The sequence below is a fragment of the Phanerochaete carnosa genome (genome assembly GCF_000300595.1).
Source record: "Phanerochaete carnosa HHB-10118-sp unplaced genomic scaffold PHACAscaffold_7, whole genome shotgun sequence".
Lineage (NCBI taxonomy): Eukaryota > Fungi > Basidiomycota > Agaricomycetes > Polyporales > Phanerochaetaceae > Phanerochaete > Phanerochaete carnosa.
The window spans coordinates 2,971,596-2,990,683 of NW_006767634.1; the positions used below are offsets into that span (position 1 = coordinate 2,971,596).

Sequence of the window (19,088 nt, forward strand, 5' to 3'; positions counted from 1 at the left end):
CATCGTCAATGGGCATCCGTCCGCGTCAGAAGAACGAGAATACACACCACAAGATGTAGTCGTTGTTCTTGTGGTCGATGATGGTCGGGATACGCCCGTTCGGGTTGTGTTTCGTGTATTCAGGAGCCTTGTGCTCTCCTTTCTTGAAGTCGAAGTAGATGGACTCGTATGTCAGGCCGAGCTCTTCCAACACCAATGCCACCTTCCTATTCGCAACCGTCGGTCATTCAGCTGGTCATAAATCAGCTGTTCCCGCGTCAGGACGCACCATCCGTTCGGACCACTCTTATGGGTGTACAATGTGAACTGCTTTCCGTGGGACATGCTTGGTGGTGGATAGAGGTGCTGAGGGAACAGGATTTTCGGATTGCAATGTTTTTAAACCACGTTTTTATATCTAATCGATAATCCTGGTGTCCCTTCCAGATGCCGTGTGATCCCCGCCGAGTGCTACAGTTTCATATTTTTGATGCGTGCCTGTATGCATGTATGACTGTTACATCCGCTTTCCCACACTTTATATTATGTATATACGAGAGGGTGACCCGTGCTACGCACGGGCAGAGCGAATTGAGAAAAGAGATTGAGAGAAGAATTCAGAAGAGAATTAAGAGAAATCGAATGAGAAATGAGAGGAATGCGCCGCCCGCCGCCAACCTTCAGTTGGCTGGGCGTGCAGCGCCCCTGTGAGAGGCGCCTCGTGAGAGGGGATCACTGGCCAATGAGAGTGCCTCTTTGTCTCGGGGATTTGACGCCCGAAGTGTTTTATTATATTAGATTAGTTCTTTCGCATCCCTCGCGAGCGTGCCGCACACTATATTATAAAGCTAACTAAGTCTGGTCCCCCAACCATCTTAACACAAGATCCTCCTCCTCCCCCCGAGCCCCGCGTGTAGATAGAGGTCCAAAGATTTATCCAATATTTTCGCAAACAAGCCCGAGCTTTTTTTTCTGAAATAAAAGCTACTGCACGAGCCTTTCCAGAAGTTGCGATTTTTGGGCCTTGTCACGCAGATCTGCACCAGATTTGGGCCAAAATAGAGCTAAACTTAACGAAAATATCGAATAAATTTCCTAAATACCTATTTTGGCAATTTGGCGCCCGCCGTTGCTTCGCACAAATGCTGACTTGGATGTCACACTGGTTGCTCCAGTTCAAGCTCGTACAGTAACGCGCCCACTGAATGATGATAAATATATGACCCAGAATCTGCGCCAGAATGGACGTATGAGCCGCATACCAGATATCCTTATCGAGGTCCAAATTATATGTGTCCACGACTATCGCGGTCGCATGAATGCCCCGTACCATTCATATATCAGACGCGCTCCAAGCAGTATCGAAGTCTCTCCAGCTTGTCTGTTCGTGCAAACTGTCCTTGGTCTTCGTCGGGGCGTCTCGGACAAACGAGCTCCGGCACGGGTATCGCAGCAAGACCTAATATTTCAGACTACTCAGGAATAACAGCCTTCGCTACACCCAAAATGCTCACAGAGGCCATCGCCAGCTCGGATTCGTACCTTGATTTGCCGTGGCTCGTTGAGCCCTTTTACAATTTGCTCCCTCTGGCTTGGAAAGGAAGGAGAGGAGAGGAGGGCATGTTCGCCGTCGAAGCGTGCCCGTGCAAAACACACTCTGGCGGTCGTCTTCAGCTAGCCCGCTGACCCTGTCCACCGGGGATGACGAAGACCATGTTGGAAGCTCGTTCAGCAACTCCACTTTCTGAGTTCCGTCCTGAAGTGACCTGACAATACAACGTGACTTCCTTGGTCTTTAGTAGCTCGCACCGACATTTATTTGGCCAACTGTATCCGGCACCGCCTCGACATTGGGAAGCGCAAGCAAATTCATGGCTGCAAAGCCACCATTCACCCGCTTTCGATCGGTCCGATACGGGGTCCGACGAGTGTCTCCTCGCGGTGTCGTTTGGACCGCAACGGTACTTAGCAGGAGAAACTCGAGTCGCGGCCATCGAACGCACCGCCACCACCAGGCCCCTGGCTCTGGCCCGCAAGAAGCTATAGCTGCACGCGCCGTGCGCAACGCGGGCCGCGGACTCGAGGCGACCCCCGCGGAGCCGCACACGTTCTCGATCGCGGCGGTGCGGACGCCGCTCCGGCAACTCTCGTGGCGGGTGCGGACGCCGCCTTTTCGTGTGAGGCAAATGCGCGGAGACGGCGACTTGGAGCTTTCGAGCTGCATGCATGCGTGCGTGCGGAGTGGCGTGGCGGGGGCTCGACGTGCTCTGCTCTGCGCGCGGACCCGGCCGAAAGCCAGACTGATCATCGCCGAGGATGCACAGGTGCGGCCCATGTGCTTTTGGTCACAGGGTGCCAGGACGGCCGTGTCGTGGGCTCCTCCACCTGAGTTTCCGTCGACAGACAAGGCTTAGGGCGGATGGATCCAGCGTCACGAGACGAGAGAGACGTGTGTGCATGGTCTCGGCGGTTGCGGTGCGGGTGCGATGCAACGAGCATTCTTTCCGCTGCGTCTTAGGCCCGATGGCGCACGGAGACGGTCGACTGCGTCTTGACATAACGGGACGCCTCTGGCGAGGCTCCTCTGTGGCTAGCGCGCCCTGAACCAAGGCAGAAAGAGGCAGCCAGCCGCAAGGCACCGCCCCGATGCGCAGCTTCCTGGACCCTGCTGCCAGGGAACTGAGCTCGATCACGATCGAGAAAACAGCAGCGATGAGCGATGAGCCCACCCGCTCGGCGCAGCGCAGCGCACGACATGACAGGGCCGGCTAGCGTCGCACGTCGCCTGTCGTGCATCGGTGGTTTTTCCAGGTGTTTTCCAGCGACGCTAGCCCCACTAGCGTGCGTTCGGGCGCGGTGTCCTTGGGCCCCGGCTACTATACAGCGGACGCCCGCTAGCACGCCGGCCTGATGGCGACAAAGAGAGCGGGGTGCCTCCACGATGCGCCGTGCCGTGCCGCCGCCGTCACAGTTGCCCATTTTCCCCTCGCACGAACGCCACACCGGAAGGCGTGCATCGGACGTCGTGGCGGGGGCCGCGCATCTCGGACGAGTGACGTTGACAACGCACAGGCACGGCCGCGAAAAAAGGCAACACTCCCTCCCCCGCGGCGTTGTCTTCCGCACGAAAACGGCGGTTTCCCGCCGTGTGTTTACGATCGGAAACCAGCCAACGCCACGCGCGCGCCACTTGGGCACGGGAACGATAACGGCCAAGTGCGCGGTGCTAGGCTCGATAGGGCAGGCAGCTAGGAACGCCAGCCTGCCCCATTTTAGCTGGGCGCCTGCGTGCGTGCGAGTTTTGCGGACCGTCGGGCTGGAGAGGCCCGCGGCGGCTGCTGCAACGACGCTAGTTGCGGCGCGCTACAAATCGTTGTCGTAACAGGGCGGCTGCGCCTTTCCCTACAAAGAGATATGAAAATCCACGTGGGCAGGTGGCTCGGTGCAGGGAACCGTGGGTAGATTGCGGACTGGAGATTGATTAAGATTGCTCTGGGACCCGCTGAGTGCGAGTGCGGCGCCGTAGGGCGTGCTTTGCAGGGAATCTCGATGCTGGATCGTCGATGTGTACGCTCATCAGTGCAGGTGCATCTATTACGCATAGCACCGCAGCAATTGCGGGACGAGGGCCTCGCCAGGCACTTGAGTGCTGTCAAATGGACAGGTAATAACGAGGTCAATGGCGTGGAAATGGGCCTATGCAATTCGGGAGGGGATCATGCGCTCGCTGCTGTTTCCGAAGTCCGAGGTCAATGATAGCACTAGTCAGGATCTCGAGATAGTATGCAGTGCTTGAGCGTGACAGATGATGGCGTCAGTGCTGGCTGCGCTCGTGCAAGGGTTTGAGAGCGGTGGCGCATCCCGTCCGAAGCCTAAAATTTGTATAGCAGGTGAGCCAAGCAGGTACACAGCGTTGGCCGCACCTGGACATGCTGGCAAAAGGATGTGGGATACGCAACCCGCTGAACGCCGTGAACCCTGTCGCCATGTTGGGACGTGGGTATTGCGATATAGATATGATAGAGTCTGATTATACCCACGGTCCGTCTCTCTGTCTGCACAGACGTAACGACGGAGCAAAGTAGGTGTTGATTAAAATCTCCGGCCACTGTCTCATGTGACTGAGGGATGAGGATAGTCGGCGGTGTCTAGAGACACGGCAGAAGATATGTTCTGAGTGCGTTCAGGCTTAGTACCACAGGTGCCACACTTGCAAGCCCTCAAAGCTTCGGCGGAAGAGGAAGAGATCGGGATCGCGCAGGCATGCTTCTGACATCAGGACCCCGATCACCGCTGTCTGCAATGATGGTCGTTGGTCAAGCTACTAATAGCGTTCGAAGCCTCGAAATAAGTGGTTTGAATGATATTAGAAAGTACACACACGCTTAACTCTACCTATGTTTGTTAGGCACTTTTGTCGCAAGTGGGGGGTCATGACCCCGGGAGGAGCAGACGCCTACTTAACCCTAACCCTCGGCCAGATCACCTTTGTCTGAGTCTCTCACGACACAGGTCGCCCGATGAACGCCTCGCTCTCGTCGCGACTACGCTATCATAGTCTCTTTCTTCCGAAGTCGCGTCAATGTTCCGATTGATCTCACCGGCCCCGTTGAGAACCGATTTCCGTCCGCGGGGAGCGCCAGGGGAACATGCCCCAGAATGTAGACACCATCCGAACAGGGAATGTATCGGCGATTCATGGTCTGTCCGCACACGAACCCTTCGGTGGGTAGAACGCAGAAAATAGCTTGGACGTCAGACTTTGCCGGATCCAACCAGGGCGGGGTCGTGGGGACCGGCGACGGCAGAGTCGTGCCACCGTCGACACTGCCCGATATCCTCCTGTCTTGCAGATTGTCGCGCCACAGTGCTGACGCTGGATCGCTTGCTGGTCGAGGGATTAGCTCTGTCACTTCTGCCAGACGCAGCGGTGCTTCGCTCAGAAAACAGGTGCACGGAGGGCACCGTCTGTGCGACGCAGACCAATGTCGGAAGCTAATTCGTCCCTGTACCCCGGTCTTGACCCACCATGCCAGGCTCATATTCAAAATCGTCCAAGTGCCCAGATTGGAATGCACGATTTTAGCTGAAAGGACATCACGGCTTCGCCGATGCCCCCAGTCGGCTTTTGGTATATAAGCTGCCAACTTGTTCGCTGTCTGGTGTCCTCGCGCCGTTATGTCCTCCGCAGGGCCCACCACGACACTTGTCCTCGACGGGCAAGGTTCCCCAAACGCATCTTCGTCCCAGACGATTCAGACGGCCGTTCGCGATGCGCAGACCCCCATCGGAACAGCTGTGCTACTCTCGTGCCACCAAGCGCTCATCCAGGACTACGGCTCGCTTTCATCTCAGGAGAAGCTAGACTCGGGGCTCAGCCCCGACGATTTCCCTCGCCCAGAGTCTATCTTCGACCTCTCCTCGCGCTTTCCGCACAACGCCGTCGTGGCCAACGTCCACCTCTATCTCATCCAGCTCCTCCGTTACATCGCCGCCACCGGCTCGCACGACCCCAGCGCTCCTCGTGCCATGTCCAAGGGACTCTGCATCATTGGCTTTTCGACCGGCATGGTCACAGCCTCCATCATAGCCTGTGCTGACACGATCCCGGTCCTCATTTCATATGCCACCCAAGGCTTCCGCCTCGCGTTCTGGATTGGTCTCCGCGCCCAGCAATACGCACAAAGTGCTCTCTCAGCTGTCCAGATCGCAGATGCTCCCTCGGCGTCATGGACCCTGGTGGCGTTCGGCTCCACTCGCGCAGAGATCCAGCGCGCCGTGGACAATTACAACGCGGAACGAGTACGTAAAACGCACATCACTCCTGCGAGACTATGCTCACGGACCACACATCCAGACATTGCTCCCAAATGTCTATCTCACCGCGATTACCACGGACAGCTGCGTCTCAATCTCTGGACGCCCTGACGCTTTGGCGACTTTCAGGAACGCCTACCTTCCCGCAAGCTCCGTGCAGTCGCGCCTCTCCGCCATCCACACCCTCTACCACACCCCAGCCCTCGCCGACGTGAAGGCCCAGGTCATGCAGGACCTCGCCCGCGAGCACGTCCAGTTCCCAGACTACACTGCCCTCCGCTGCACGCTGCGCTCGACCGCCACCGGCGCCGTCATACCTCCGACAGCCCGGAACGACGGCCGCACGCTCGCGGAAGACGTCGTGGACATGACACTCCTGCACCCGGTCAACTTTGATCGTGTCGTCGCCGGGATCAGGGGCGATGCCTCCGGTTCCGATTCGGCGTCCAGCACCGCCGCCGCCGCCGCCGCCGCCACCACACTCGTGAATCTCGGCCCTGGCAACAGTCTATGGCGCAGCATCGCGGGCGCGCTCCCGGACGGCCAATGCACGATGCGCGACTGGTCGTCTGCAGCGCACGCCGACGCGATCCCGCCGACGCCCCTCCCGCTCGTGCCGAAGGCGACGCACGACCGGGCCGTGGCGCGCGAGCCCATCGCCATCGTTGGCATGGCCGTCCAGTTTCCTGGTGCTGCCGACTCAGCGGGCCTGTGGGACGTCCTCGAGAAGGGCCTGAACGCTGTCTCAGAGGTGCGCAACCGCGTCTTCCACCCCCCCTTACTCACGCTCGCGCACTGACTTGAAGCACTTGGGCCAGATCCCCGCCGCGCGCTTCGACGTGTCCGCGTACGCCGCCGGCGCACACGGCGCGCAGCGCACGCTCAAGACGCGCTTTGGCAGCTTCCTCGACGACGCCGACGCGTTCGACCACGCCTTCTTCCGCGTCAGCCCCCGCGAGGCGCGCAGCATGTGCCCGCAGCAGCGCGTGCTCCTCCACGCCGCGTACCACGCGCTCGAGGACGCAGGCTACGCTCCCAGCAGCGACCGCGGCGACGCGTCGGCGTTCGACCCTAGCACCTTTGGCGTGTACGTCGGTGCCGCGACGGACGATTATGTGCAGAACCTGAGGAACGACGTCGACGTGTACTACAGCACCGGTATGGGTTTCTCCTCTTGGTGAGCTTCGCCTACCTTTTTGCTGATGTGTTTGTTGCCACGACAGGCACGCTCCGCGCGTTCTTGAGCGGCAAGATCTCGTACGCGTTCAAGTTCAGCGGGCCCTCTGTCGTCGTCGACACAGCCTGCTCGAGTTCGTCCGTCGCGCTCTACCAGGCGTGTCGCGCGCTCGCCCACGGCGACTGCAACGCCGCACTCGCCGGCGGCGTGAACATCATCACCAGTCCCGACGTACGTCCCCCCAAACAGTCTTCACACTCCCTTACCCCACGCTGACCCGCCCGCGCACGCAGATGTACCTCGGCCTCGACCGCGCCCACTTCCTGAGCGGCACCGGCCAGTGCAAGCCGTGGGACGCCGCCGCGGACGGCTACTGCCGCGCCGAGGGCTGCGGGCTGTTCGTGCTCAAACGGCTGCGCGACGCGCTCGCCGAGAACGACCGCGTGCTCGGCGTCGTGCGCGCCGTCGAGGTCAACCAGTCCGCGCGCGCCGCCAGCATCACGCAGCCGCACGTGCCGACGCAGGCGGACCTGTTCCGGAAGGCTGTCTCCGCGGCGAGCGTGGACCCCGCGCAGATCGGCGTCGTCGAGGCGCACGGCACGGGTGAGTTTTTGTTGGCTTTTTCTTTTCTTCTGGCGAATGGGGCGCGCCATGAAGAGGTTGCAAATCGTGCTGACACGCGCGCGCATGCATACAGGCACGAAAGCGGGCGACCCCGCCGAGCTCGCCGCCATCCGCACCGTCTTCGGCGGCAGCGGCACCGTGCAGCGCACGCACCCACTCTACGTCACCTCGCTCAAGGCGAACATCGGCCACGCCGAGGCCGCCTCGGGCGCCGCGTCCCTCGCGAAGGTGCTGCTCATGCTCCGCCACGCCGCGGTCCCGCCCGTCATCTCGCTCAAACACCCGAGCGCGCCTGTCCGTGCGCTCCTCGCCGACAGCCAGATGACGATCCCCACGGCGCGCGTCGCGTGGGAGAAGCCGGAAGACGGGTCCCCGCGCCTCGCGCTGCTCAACAACTTCGGCGCAGCCGGCGCGAACGCGGCGCTCGTGCTCGCGGAGCACCAGGAAGGCGAAGCACGCTCCCGCGAGGGCGCGGCGCCCGCGTTCGTCGTCGGGCTCGCGTGCGAGAGCGAAGAGGCCCTCGAAACGCGGCGGCACGCGTACATCAAGCACATCGAGACGCGCGTTCACGACGCCCTGGACCTGACCGACGTCGCATACACCGCGACAGCGCGCCGCCAGACGCACCGCGTGCGCCTTGCCGCCGCGGGCAAGACGAAGGACGAGGTGCTCGACGCGCTGCGGCGCGCGACGCCTGTGCACGCGTCCAGTACCACCACAGGGCGCACGGTGTTCGTCTTCTCAGGCCAAGGCGGGCAGTACGTCGGCATGGGGCGCGTGCTGTACAGGACGTTACCGGCGCTTAGGCACGTTGTGGATCGATGCCATGAGAGGCTCGTCGGGTGGGGGTACCCGGGGATATTGGATGTCATCGACCCGAGGGGAGAGGTTCAGGAGGATTTCCGGGCGTTCCAGCAGGCGGTGTTTGTCATTGAATGCGCGCTCGCGGAGGTCTGGAAGGGCTGGGGTGTCAGGCCTGACGCGGTTGCTGGCCACAGGTGCGTTTTTCTGGCGGCTTTGAGAGCCTTTGAATGGCGCTGATGGTGTGGATCTGTAGCTTGGGAGAGTACGCGGCCCTCGTCGCGGCGGAGGTGCTCAGCCTCGACGATGCGCTCAAGATCGTCGCGGGGCGTGCGAGGCTCATGGGCGAGAAGTGCGTGCCGGACGAGACGGGCATGCTGGCAGTCAAGATGTCGCCTGCTGAGCTTGTGCATTACATCAGTGGAAACCAAGAATACCATGGGCTGTCTGTCGCGTGCTATAATAGGTGTGTGCACTGACGGTCAAGTTTGGTCCGCGTACTGAAATCAGGTCTTCTACAGTTGCGATGACGGCGTGGTTGCTGGCAGAATTGCTCAGCTCGACAAGCTGCAGCCAGAGCTCAAGGCTTCTGGACGCAAGTGCGCGAGAGTAAACGTACCATACGGCTACCATACCGACGCCATGAAGCCAATCCTCGATGACATTACCGCCCTGGCTTCCACCGTCAAGCTCAATGCTCCGTCCATCCCCGTCATATCCAACGTCCACGGCACCGTCGTCGCCCCTGGCAACGCCTCAGTATTCACCCCCGAGTACTTCGCCCGCCACTGCGGCGAGCCCGTCAAGTTCGAGCAGGGCATTCACGACCTGTTGTCCAAGGACGCCTTCACGACGGTCTCGCTCTGGCTCGAGCTCGGCCCGCACCCGACGTCACTCCCGATGCTGCGCGCGATACCTGCGACGTCGCACCAAGCGCTGTACCTGCCGACGTTCAAGAAGAACATCGACGACTGGCAGGTCATCTGCAGCTCCCTCGCCAGCCTGTACACCAGTAATACCACAGTTGAGTGGCGGAAAGTGTTCGCGGACCTAGCGCCGTCTGCGCGGCTGACCGAGCTGCCGGCGTATCCGTTCGCGAAGACACGGTTCTGGGTCAAGTACGGGGAAGGGCCAGCCGCAGAGAAGAAGGCTGCTGAGGCTGCACCTGCCGCCATCCCGCGCTTCTCTCTCCTCGGTTCATGCGTGCATGTCCCTGCGCCAGGGTCCTCCGAGCCGGCTCAGTTTGAGACGCCGATTGACAGGATCGCGTATCTCATCGAGGGCCATCAGGTTGCCGGCCATGCACTGTGCCCTGCGTCGGTGTTCATCGAGATGGCGAGTGCGGCGGCACAGCTTGTGCTCGAAGAGCATAGGCGCTTCACCAGCGACTCAACGATCTCGTTGTCCGAGATCGCTTTCTCCAATCCACTCGTGTACTTCCCGAACGTACCGAGGACCATCCGTGTCGAGATCACGCTGGCTGGTCCTGGAGACAAACACACTGGACGCTTCTCCATATCTTCCTCCGTTTCCGACTCTAAGAAGCCTCAATCGCACTGCACCGGCTCTTTCACTCTCGCGTCCAAGGTCCAGACCAAGTCGAAGTTCAATCTGGTCGCTACCACTGTCGACCGCCGAAGACAGATCGTCACCGAGTCGAAGCATGCCGAGACATTCTCCACGCGCACCGCCTACGACCTCATCTTCTCCCGCATCGTCGCTTACAGCCCAGCCTACCATACCATGAAGTCGATCACACTCGACCCGAATGGCGTCGACGCCTACGCGGCTGTGCAGCTCCCACGGGATACCAAGCCAGGAACGTTTGTCGCGCACCCGGTCTTCATGGACACACTCCTGCACGCGGTCGGGTTCGTAGTTAATTGCAACGCAGGCGCGAACGAGGCGTTCATCTGCAGTCGGGTCGACAAGGTGAAGGCCATTCCCGAGCTTGTCAAGACCGACGGGCGGTACGGAGTGTACTGCAATATTGGCTTCCTGTCGGAGAGCGTCGCGTCTGGTGATGCGTACGCCTTGGACCTGGACAGTGAGGAGATCGTTGCGACGATGAAGCGGATGGAGTTCAAGAAGCTGCGGCTAGGCGGGTTCGAAGCTGTCCTTGCTTCTGCCTCGACCCGGTCTGGCGTTCCTCGGCCCCCCTCTCTTACTATCCATCCCACTCGGCCCGCTCATCAGTCCAAGCCTTCGACCTCGTCCACTGTCGTCTCTATACCGCAATCCTCGACGCTCGAGCAAGTGAAGGAAATCATCGCGTCCGTGCTTGGTGTGCCGATGAAGGACGTATCGGAGGGCCAGGACCTGGAGCGCCTTGGACTCGACTCGCTGACCTCGATCGAGGCGCACCACGCGCTTTGTTCGACCCTCGGCATGGCGCTCCCAGAGAAGCTCTTCGCGTCATGCAAGACTGTCAGCGATATCTGTGCTGCCATTTCTGTGCCTGTATCGCTGCCTGCCGCCCCTTCTGGTGCTTCCACGCCGAGGACCTCGGAGGGTACACTGCACGAACACGACCACGTCGTCGACGTCGATTGTGCGGCGACCCTTGTAAAAGGTTCAGGAGATCGTGGCGTCGGTGCTTGGCGTGTCGGCGAAGGAGCTCAGTGAGGACAGAGATCTCGAACGCCTCGGGATGGACTCGCTCATGTCCATCGAAGCTCACCATGCGCTGTCAAACGCGCTAGGTGCCGCCATTCCTGAAGATCTCTTCGTCACCTGCAAGACCGTCCGCGAGATCCAAGAGGCAGTTTTTCTGGCATCCGCGAACCCTCGTACGTCTATCCCCACCAAGGTTACGAAGTCCCCCGTTGAAGACCTAGCGGCGCTCGATATCGATCCGGATCTCACTGACGCTACCGACAAGATTAGGGGCATCATAACCTCTGTGATCGGCGTCTCCATAAGGGAGCTAGACCTCGACACGGACCTCGAGCGGCTCGGGATGGACTCGCTCATGTCTATCGAGGCCCTACACGTGCTATCAACTGAACTCGACACATCGCTTCCAGACGACTTATTTAACACCTGCAAGACGCTGCGCCAAATCTTGAGTGCTATCGTGCCTTCAGCGCCCGCACACGTTACCAGCTTGCCCGGACAATCGTTCACGTTTGGCACCGATGTCAATCCCGTCCTCCTGCAAGACGGCATCGAATCGTCCGCTCCACCGCTTTTTCTGATCCACGACGGCAGTGGTGTCGCTTACCAGTACGGTCGGCTCTCCTCGCTCGGCCGCCAGGTCTGGGGGATTCATAATCCCAAGTTCCCTGAGGGCGGCAGGTGGGACGGCGGTCTGCTTGAGATGGCACAGCACTATGCTGGTCTCATCAGGGGCCGCCTGGCTGGTCGCTCAGAGTGTCTCGTCGGAGGTACGTTGCTCGACATATATCAGACTAGCATCATTCTGATCTTGTGCTGCAGGATGGTCTATTGGGGGAGTAATCGCCTTCGAAGTCGCGAGACAGCTGATCGCGTCTGGTACCAGCGTGCCTGGCCTCGTCCTCATCGACTCGCCTGATCCAGAGACGACCACTGCGCTCTCCGATGAAGTCCTCGACGCGGCATTCTCGACGAAGAGTTCGCCTAGCCGTGCTATGGAGCTTGCCCGCTTGTCTATCCAGCACGCGACAGCGGCGCTGGTCGACTACGACCCTTGGTCATCGCCTGCGAGGCATGTCTTGCTGGCGAAGGCTGTCATTCTGCGCTCACGCGAAGGATTCTTTGTCAAGAACGCCAAGTTAGGCGTTCAGCCGGACGCGTTCTTAGGCGACAGAGCTAGCCCCGAGACGATCATCCGTGGATGGGAGAAGATCCTTGGTATCAGGGTTCCTGTACTCGACATTCCCGGAAATCACTTTGAAGTATTTGATCGCCGCTACGTGAGTACTTTCTGCAGACTGTAGTGCTTGGGATTCGCACGCTGATGTCGATGCTTCCAGGTCGGCGAAGTCTCGAACAGACTCCTTGAGGCACTGCGAATGCTATAAACATTGTCACACTAGCCACTCCTTCCCGTACCTTCTGTATTGTAATGCTATCTCATATACTCGCGTGTAGATGTATCGATATGGTGTACTTAATATACTTTCATGTTTTGAGATCGCCGGATGCTCAAGAAATCCTTGCTCGTGAGAGTTCTGAACTTGTATTCGTGGGAATACCGGACCTTACTATGAAGTAAGCTGTATTGTAAAACCCAGTAAATATAGCTTTCTAATCAGTCTCTGATCGTGAGAACGCCAGATTATAGTAGCGTCAATTTTCAAACGCGAACTCGTCGGCCGCTACCAACCATATCATGTCTTACGAGCTCGCGACATGCACCCCTGCTGAAATATTGATGAGATTTTACAAAATCTCTCAGGATACGTTGAAGGAACCTCAAAATTACGCGCTTCTGTCTTGGTGTGCCGTGCGTTTCTCGAGCCAGCGAACAACGAGCTGTGGACGTCTTCTGGCCACTTGTTGAGGCCAACTGGAAGTGACAAATCAGCGTCTCCCGCTAGTCACTGTTTGCAACGAGATGGCTCAGAGCTCTTACCTGCCGGACATCCGATATGTGCTCATGCATGATGAGATTATTTGCTATCTATTCGTGACAAGCATCCCGCAGAAGAGAGGAGTCGAGGTCATCATCGGGGTGGAAGTAGAGCCGTCCGCGAGCATGTAACAGAGGCATGGCTGCTACAAAAACTTCACGATCTTGAGGTGTTACAGCTCTTGCGCGTCCATAACTACCCCAGGCCAAACGAACTCTGGTATTCGAGTGAAGTGGCATGCTTGAGTGTAGAGTTTGATCGAGTCCTGTGATGTCGTCGAGGCTGTCGGTACGGACAACTATGAGCTGGAGTTTCCGTACATACTCCGTGCGTCGAGAGAACAGTTCGTTGAAAAGTGTGCGAACGAAAAGCTGCAGAAATATGCATGTGCAAGACAGAGCGAGGTCAAATGAGACTAGCGACGTGCACAGACCAAGATTGAGGCCGGTGCTAGCCGTTTCTTGTGTTCCTGCCGGAAAGATATCAACTGTGGTTGTGAAGCGACGGTCTGCATACGTACCTTTATCGACCGTCGACGAGGTCAAGTTCAGACCCACATGTTCAAGTGTTCGGTGAGCGTGATGAATGAGCTTGCCGGTATCGCCCGTGGCCACATCTCCGCTGGTGACGAAGCAGCGTAGGGAAAGGCGGGTCAGCGTGCTCGCAGATAGCATGGGGAGTAGAGGGCCTGCAAATAGAGGGATGGTACCCTTTTCGGCCAGCTCTAGGCTACGTAAGGCCACGCACGCTGGCGGCACCTGGTTCGTGTAAGCATTGATGCCATCTGTGGAATACTTGTAAACTCTTGAAGTTGAGCGCAGGCTGAGTGATGTTAGGTTGCGAGAGAGCAAGAGCAGGTCAAGTAGAGTGTATATATCAACCTTCGTGAACTGGCTTAATTGCAAAGATGCAAAGGAGTGAACCGCGTCCCGATTCTGGATACGACCGACGATTGTTGTGGAAGCGATATCAAGAGTGCGGAGGGAAGGCAGTTTGATGACTACGTCCCAAACAGACGCAAGAGACACCGGGCCGTATCGAGACGATCCACTGTAGATGCGTAACAGTCGGATACTGTGGGTAATCGATGGGGAAGACTGGGAAATGAAGGTGTAGAATTTGTATAAAGTGGCATCGGGGTCTTCTGGGGAGTCTGAGCCGCAATAGCCAGTCTTCTGCGGAGGCTGGATTTGGACCGTGATGTGTCTAAAGAGGTGATGTCGCACTCGGGGAACCCAAGCCCGACAGACTAGGCAACACTTCGGCAGTACACCACGAGACTGCAGCTGGTCAACATGATCGATGATGAGCTCGGTGACCTCGCAAGGAAACACACAGTCTTTGTCGCCAGGGGATGTGACCTCAGGCGGGTTGTCTGTCACGGCGATCTTTATCTCGCCCACGTCGGCGCCTTGGTGGTTCTTGCCGTTCGAGTCTTCAACGTCGTATGCGATGCTATTCTCGCTTCCCGCCGAAGCGCCTGGCTCAGCGTACTCATACTGCGCACCCGAGGCGATCTAGTAAGCCACGATGTTCAGGGCGCAACGGAGAACTTACCGTCGCCAAAGATAATCTCTCCATGTAACCAATCGTATTGCCAAGCGAGCTCAGGTAGTTGAGGTCGAGTCGTCAGTGACCCCAAAAGCGTGGTCTCGCTGCCACTATATACGTGGCTTGGAGGCTCTGAATCGCGCGAGCGCGAGCTATACATTACGTAACGGCGTCGTATACGACCGATACCTAGCTCAGGGGGGTTGAGTGTAAGCTCGCGTTACAAGACTATAACAAACGACTTAATGACAATAAGATAATGCTCTAACCGTGAGAATGGCGAGCATCCGGAGTGCCTGGCAGTAGCTGGCATGGCTACGACAGCTTGAGAGGCCACCGTTGTGGACACACAGATAGTGTTATCATACTTTCTCTGATAGCCTACAGATAACGGAGTGCAGGTGTGTCAGGAGGCGAGCGGGTGGCATAGACCGCATATGATGTAGCTACATTCGCCGAAACTCTACAAAAAATCGACACACGGGTGTGTCAACCATATGCACGCAGATCAGCGATAGCAGTGTGTCCAATCGTGGATATGTGAATTCGAGCATCTGGCAAGGCTACCTTAAACAGCCCCACTACTCCGCCGCGGTCTCCTTTGCCTGACGATTCTTCCTCTTCTTCTCCCTTTTCCGTTCCCGGCGCAGCCGCTTGATAAGTGGATAGTTCAAGCGCTTCTTCAACTCCCAGATCTTGTTCAGGACCCTGGCTGCCTCTTCGTCCTCTGGGGTATGGCGCCACCCCGGCAGGTGGTGAAACACCTTCGCGAACGGGAAAGTGTCCGCAAGGAACTCTGCGACAGGTTGTATCACGGACGCTGATATATGCGACCTGCTGAGGCACAGGCGAGGTAGGTTGGAGATGGGGCGGTCATCGTTCGGCGCATATCTCCAGCCGGCTGGAGGTGACTCGAGCTCAACATTGAGATACTCGATGTCCAGGCAGTGTTTCGCGAACAGCGCGAGATCTTCGAGTTGGAGGTGCGAGTACGACAGGTCAAGAGTCGGAAGGAGGGTAAAACATTGCAGGTGCGGCCAGCTTTCCGCCAGTTTGCGCACTTCGGCGCTAGTAATTTCGATGGGCAGATACTCTATGCAGAAGTCCGCCATGGAGCGGAGATTGGTGAGAGGCAAGAGCGCGCTGCCGCGAAGGCGTTGATCACCCCAGTCGGCGTCTTCGTCGTAGAACATGAGTGTGAGTCGTTTGAGTTTCGAAAATTGACCGAGGGAGGAGAAGAGCTCGGCCACGTCGTCAATGTGTGCTGGTACATCGGAAATCATTGTTAATTCAGTTAGCCTGGCGACGCTAATGGAGTTCAGGAAGCCTGGCGGATACGACATGTCGTCAAGAAGCTCTAAGGATGAGATATCTAGCGTCTCCAACGCTGGGAACCCACCCCATTCAGCGGATTTCCAGCAATCGCCATTGCGATTTGTCAGAGAGACGGAAAAGGAAGTCAGCTCGGGAAGGCGGGAGAGGTGAATGAAGGCGTCAGGGATCAAATGAGCATAGTTGAAGTCGAGGGTGGTGAGATTCGTCAAAGAGCAGATCGTAATCGAGATATCTTCTTCGAGAGACGCTAAAACGTCAAGCTCTGCCTCGGGGAAAGCGAGGAGCTGGAGCCCACTGGCTTGTCTCCTCACTTTTGCCAAGACCGCGCGTACGGCTTCTTCCTCCACAGGTTCGAAAACAAGCGACGACAAGGAAGACGTGATGAGTAAGGTCGCGAAAGGGGCCAGCTGGTAGCTAGACCAACACAGGTTCTGCAAGTTCGGCAGAAGAGGCCCTGGATGATATTGACGGAGCATCTTGAAAGCCGCATGGTCGATGGCATACGGAGTATTGCCTTCATAACGCACTTGCAGACTCTTCACTCGGCGAGAGTGGTGCCGGAACCTGGACCAGTCCTCCTGTGAAGGCCGCTTGGTGATTGTCTACAACGAACGAGCGTCCGTGAGCTGGGCCGTTATGTTTGCACCATACTACTTACCACGGCAGCAATCGTCCCTTTAGCCTTTTTGACCATATGGGATGGAAGACATTTGACAAGTGGCTGCAGACCTTCTAGATCAGCCCAGAGCTCGTCCATGGCTGGGTCATAGAACGCCCGACAGGACAGAGCCAAGCATCGCAACGTTATTCTCTCGTTGATATTCACGAGTATTACCTGAAATATCTCGTCAATAGCGACTAATGGATGCATGTTGCGCAAAAAGGTAATGGCACACTTTCCCGGTCGTCCGAAGCTTGCTGCTGACAACGTCAGAGGTTCTGGCAACAACCAGCTGCCACGTGTACATCCTTACGTGACTTGATTAATGGCGTTCTCACAGTCAATTTGAAAGTCTTACTCCTTTCGATTTGCTTGTATCAAAGTAACAAGATGATAATGATTGCTACTCTTATTGCACGGAACAGGGGCAAGTCTCGGTGACCTTTGTAGAATAAGCTTGCACAAGATGTGAACGACAGCTTTTGACCTTCCGTGCTCAATATTTACCCAACACATTATTGATATAGAACTTGTAGCATTTTACAAGAGTAGCGAAATCATGCACCGACAGCTAAATTACGAGAATAAAGCAGGAAGAGCGGCCAGCTCAGGCGTCGGGTCATACCGCAAAGCAGCTGTTCCAGGTGCGCCCAGACCGAATGTTGCGATGAGCTTGAGGCGCCCCGGCTATGGGCAGGTGGAGGCTTGCAGTAAGTAGAGAGTGCACCGGTCTGCGGTGATCGCGGGCGCAGGGGCTGAAAGTATCGTCTCGAATGCAGATCGCAACCGACACGCCGATGGCACTAAAGTCGCCCGTCACTGCAAAGCCCGAGAGCGTGAGAATGTGCAGAGTCATGCGAACCGACAAGTAGAACGTAAGCGACGCGACGGCCGTCCCCAGACGTATTCGTGCATCAGTGAATTGTCACTCAAGCGTGCGATGCATACCATGTGGGTGTTCCACGGGACGAGGGGAACATCAAAGAAAGAGCTAAGGGCCTTCAGCCGCGGGCACAGAGGACCGTTCCCGCAAGAGGTGTTCCAAGAACCGGCATATGAGCAGAAAGTTCTGGTAACACCGGCTGGACATACCCAAAGCCATGCGGACTCGTGCAAAGGCACGCCGCCACCGCCTACCCTATATTACCCTTGAGACAAGGCTGTTACACCTATGGCGAATCAGGTAGCAGCGCCGGTGCGGAATATGTGCGCTAGCACGGCTTCGTGGGTGCGGTGACTTGGGGACCAGTGACCGAAGTGGGCGTTCAGGGAGGGGATAACAACAAGGCAGAACGGATGGTATGCGGAGGATGCTTTCAAGCGACGAATTTGGGCACGAGAGTTCAAAAGATTTACAACAGCGGAGCGGCACAGGCAAGTCAAGTCCTCGGGGAACTAATGCGGTTCGGGCGACACGATATTGATCGAGCTGAGGCTTGGGTGGTAGCGGACAACGGAGGGATGCCAAGTTACTCGGCGATGGATTTCTGGTGCGGTGTAGCACCAAGGCCCTGGACGAGATGCACAACGACAGCATTCTCCGCGGTGAAAGATCAGGTTTGGCCAACAAAGTTAACAGGTCCCACTGTTGGTCGAAGTTCGCTGTGAGTGTCTTGAAGAGGTGATATCGAAATCGGGGCCCAGATTTGAGGCGTCCGTACGCATGCCTTAGGATGAGATTAGCGTGTAACTAAAGTCTGAACGGCGTATGTCGCGCACCAATGTATCCCTCGCAAGCCCTCAGACCACTCCCTCGTTGATTTCGAACAGGAGATAGGGCGGGTGACACGGGTTCTACCAAGAGCGATATCTATGCAAGTGCTATTGGCGAGATAGAGGGAGAGGACAGAAGCGGGAAAGGCAAGGAGAGCGGGCGGGCAAGCGCAGAAAGACTGTGGGAATGTATTCCCTTTCGTGTACGTTTCACTTTCACTGGGCCCGGCGCAAGCTCATGCTCGCTATCCCTCAACTTGGGCCTTCTGCTCTCCAGCTATACAGCAATAAGACACTAGGGATGACAGGAAACACGTTCTGATTTTATGCGATTTTAGGATTCCATGATTCGCTTCAACATCGCTCTGGCTTGCTCTGCCAGCATGATCAGCGACCTGCACGGCATGTATGCTTTCAGGATGACAGCTATGCACGCGTCGATGCATGAGAGGTGCACGAGGACGCCTCGTCAGAGCCTGTATCAGGGTCTACCGGTCATAACGCCCATGTAAACTCGTTAATGCTATGCGCAAACCAGTACGCATAGCATTGCACGTCCTACTACTTCAGTGAGTCGTCTATTTAACGAAAATCGCGCCGCCACGTCCCGCGAGGTGCTCATTGCTCCCTCAGCCGAGAATGGCCCTGTCCCACGCCCCGCCCAAAGACTACAGTAGCGTCTACGCCGAGACTCCAGCGTCGGCATTTACCCTCGCGAACTTGGCGTTGTGCCCAGAGCTTCCGAAGTCGAGCAAGATCCAGGTTGCGGACGTGGGCCATGTCGACGAGCAGGGCATGTTCGTGGGATTTTTCAACACGCAGAGGCCGCACTCAATTCCAGGCCATCACAGGCAGTTCGAACCTGCACCTCTGC

General features: G+C 57.5%; 7 protein-coding genes across 7 annotated transcripts; 2 read left to right on the top strand and 5 right to left on the bottom strand.

Moving 5' to 3' along the window:
- Window positions 1-25: 25 nt before the first annotated feature.
- PHACADRAFT_198249 (uncharacterized protein) lies at window positions 26-324 on the bottom strand (the record flags this gene model as incomplete). The annotated part of the gene is made up of 2 exons (XM_007398446.1): window positions 26-206; window positions 269-324. The coding sequence occupies 2 exons, from the start codon at window positions 322-324 to the stop codon at window positions 26-28; spliced, it is 237 nt and encodes a 78-aa protein (XP_007398508.1).
- Window positions 325-5,157: 4,833 nt separating this feature from the next.
- Window positions 5,158-11,023, top strand: PHACADRAFT_198250 (uncharacterized protein; the record flags this gene model as incomplete). The annotated part of the gene is made up of 8 exons (XM_007398447.1): window positions 5,158-5,781; window positions 5,837-6,547; window positions 6,603-6,954; window positions 7,020-7,204; window positions 7,267-7,576; window positions 7,671-8,595; window positions 8,655-8,864; window positions 8,920-11,023. The coding sequence occupies 8 exons, from the start codon at window positions 5,158-5,160 to the stop codon at window positions 11,021-11,023; spliced, it is 5,421 nt and encodes a 1,806-aa protein (XP_007398509.1).
- Window positions 11,024-11,677: 654 nt separating this feature from the next.
- On the top strand, window positions 11,678-12,483 carry PHACADRAFT_260377 (uncharacterized protein). Its single transcript, XM_007398448.1, has 3 exons — window positions 11,678-11,784; window positions 11,837-12,294; window positions 12,355-12,483. Exons 1-3 carry the CDS (start codon window positions 11,718-11,720, stop codon window positions 12,400-12,402), a joined length of 573 nt encoding a protein of 190 aa, XP_007398510.1. The 5' UTR covers window positions 11,678-11,717; the 3' UTR covers window positions 12,403-12,483.
- A 55-nt stretch (window positions 12,484-12,538) lies between these two features.
- Window positions 12,539-14,535, bottom strand: PHACADRAFT_211473 (uncharacterized protein; the record flags this gene model as incomplete). Its single annotated transcript, XM_007398449.1, has 5 exons — window positions 12,539-13,219; window positions 13,275-13,423; window positions 13,475-14,160; window positions 14,215-14,471; window positions 14,512-14,535. 5 exons carry the CDS (start codon window positions 14,533-14,535, stop codon window positions 13,127-13,129), a joined length of 1,209 nt encoding a protein of 402 aa, XP_007398511.1. The 3' UTR covers window positions 12,539-13,126.
- A 332-nt stretch (window positions 14,536-14,867) lies between these two features.
- PHACADRAFT_260378 (uncharacterized protein) lies at window positions 14,868-16,462 on the bottom strand. The gene has a single exon (XM_007398450.1). It carries the CDS (start codon window positions 16,314-16,316, stop codon window positions 15,087-15,089), a length of 1,230 nt encoding a protein of 409 aa, XP_007398512.1. The 5' UTR covers window positions 16,317-16,462; the 3' UTR covers window positions 14,868-15,086.
- Window positions 16,463-16,474: 12 nt separating this feature from the next.
- On the bottom strand, window positions 16,475-16,785 carry PHACADRAFT_260380 (uncharacterized protein; the record flags this gene model as incomplete). Its single annotated transcript, XM_007398451.1, has 1 exon — window positions 16,475-16,785. The coding sequence occupies exon 1, from the start codon at window positions 16,709-16,711 to the stop codon at window positions 16,475-16,477; it is 237 nt and encodes a 78-aa protein (XP_007398513.1). The 5' UTR covers window positions 16,712-16,785.
- A 215-nt stretch (window positions 16,786-17,000) lies between these two features.
- PHACADRAFT_260381 (uncharacterized protein) lies at window positions 17,001-18,181 on the bottom strand. Its single transcript, XM_007398452.1, has one exon. The coding sequence runs from the start codon at window positions 17,355-17,357 to the stop codon at window positions 17,121-17,123; it is 237 nt and encodes a 78-aa protein (XP_007398514.1). The 5' UTR covers window positions 17,358-18,181; the 3' UTR covers window positions 17,001-17,120.
- Window positions 18,182-19,088: the final 907 nt, after the last annotated feature.

Coding starts and splice junctions, on each gene's coding strand:
- PHACADRAFT_260377 (XM_007398448.1), top strand. CDS start 11,718: ATGGCACAGCACTATGCTGGTCTCATCAGGGGCCGCCTGGCTGGTCGC. Junction 11,785..11,836: donor CTCAGAGTGTCTCGTCGGAG/GTACGTTGCTCG, acceptor CTTGTGCTGCAG/GATGGTCTATTGGGGGAGTA. Junction 12,295..12,354: donor AAGTATTTGATCGCCGCTAC/GTGAGTACTTTC, acceptor CGATGCTTCCAG/GTCGGCGAAGTCTCGAACAG.
- PHACADRAFT_260378 (XM_007398450.1), bottom strand. CDS start 16,316: ATGCTCCGTCAATATCATCCAGGGCCTCTTCTGCCGAACTTGCAGAAC.
- PHACADRAFT_260381 (XM_007398452.1), bottom strand. CDS start 17,357: ATGACTCTGCACATTCTCACGCTCTCGGGCTTTGCAGTGACGGGCGAC.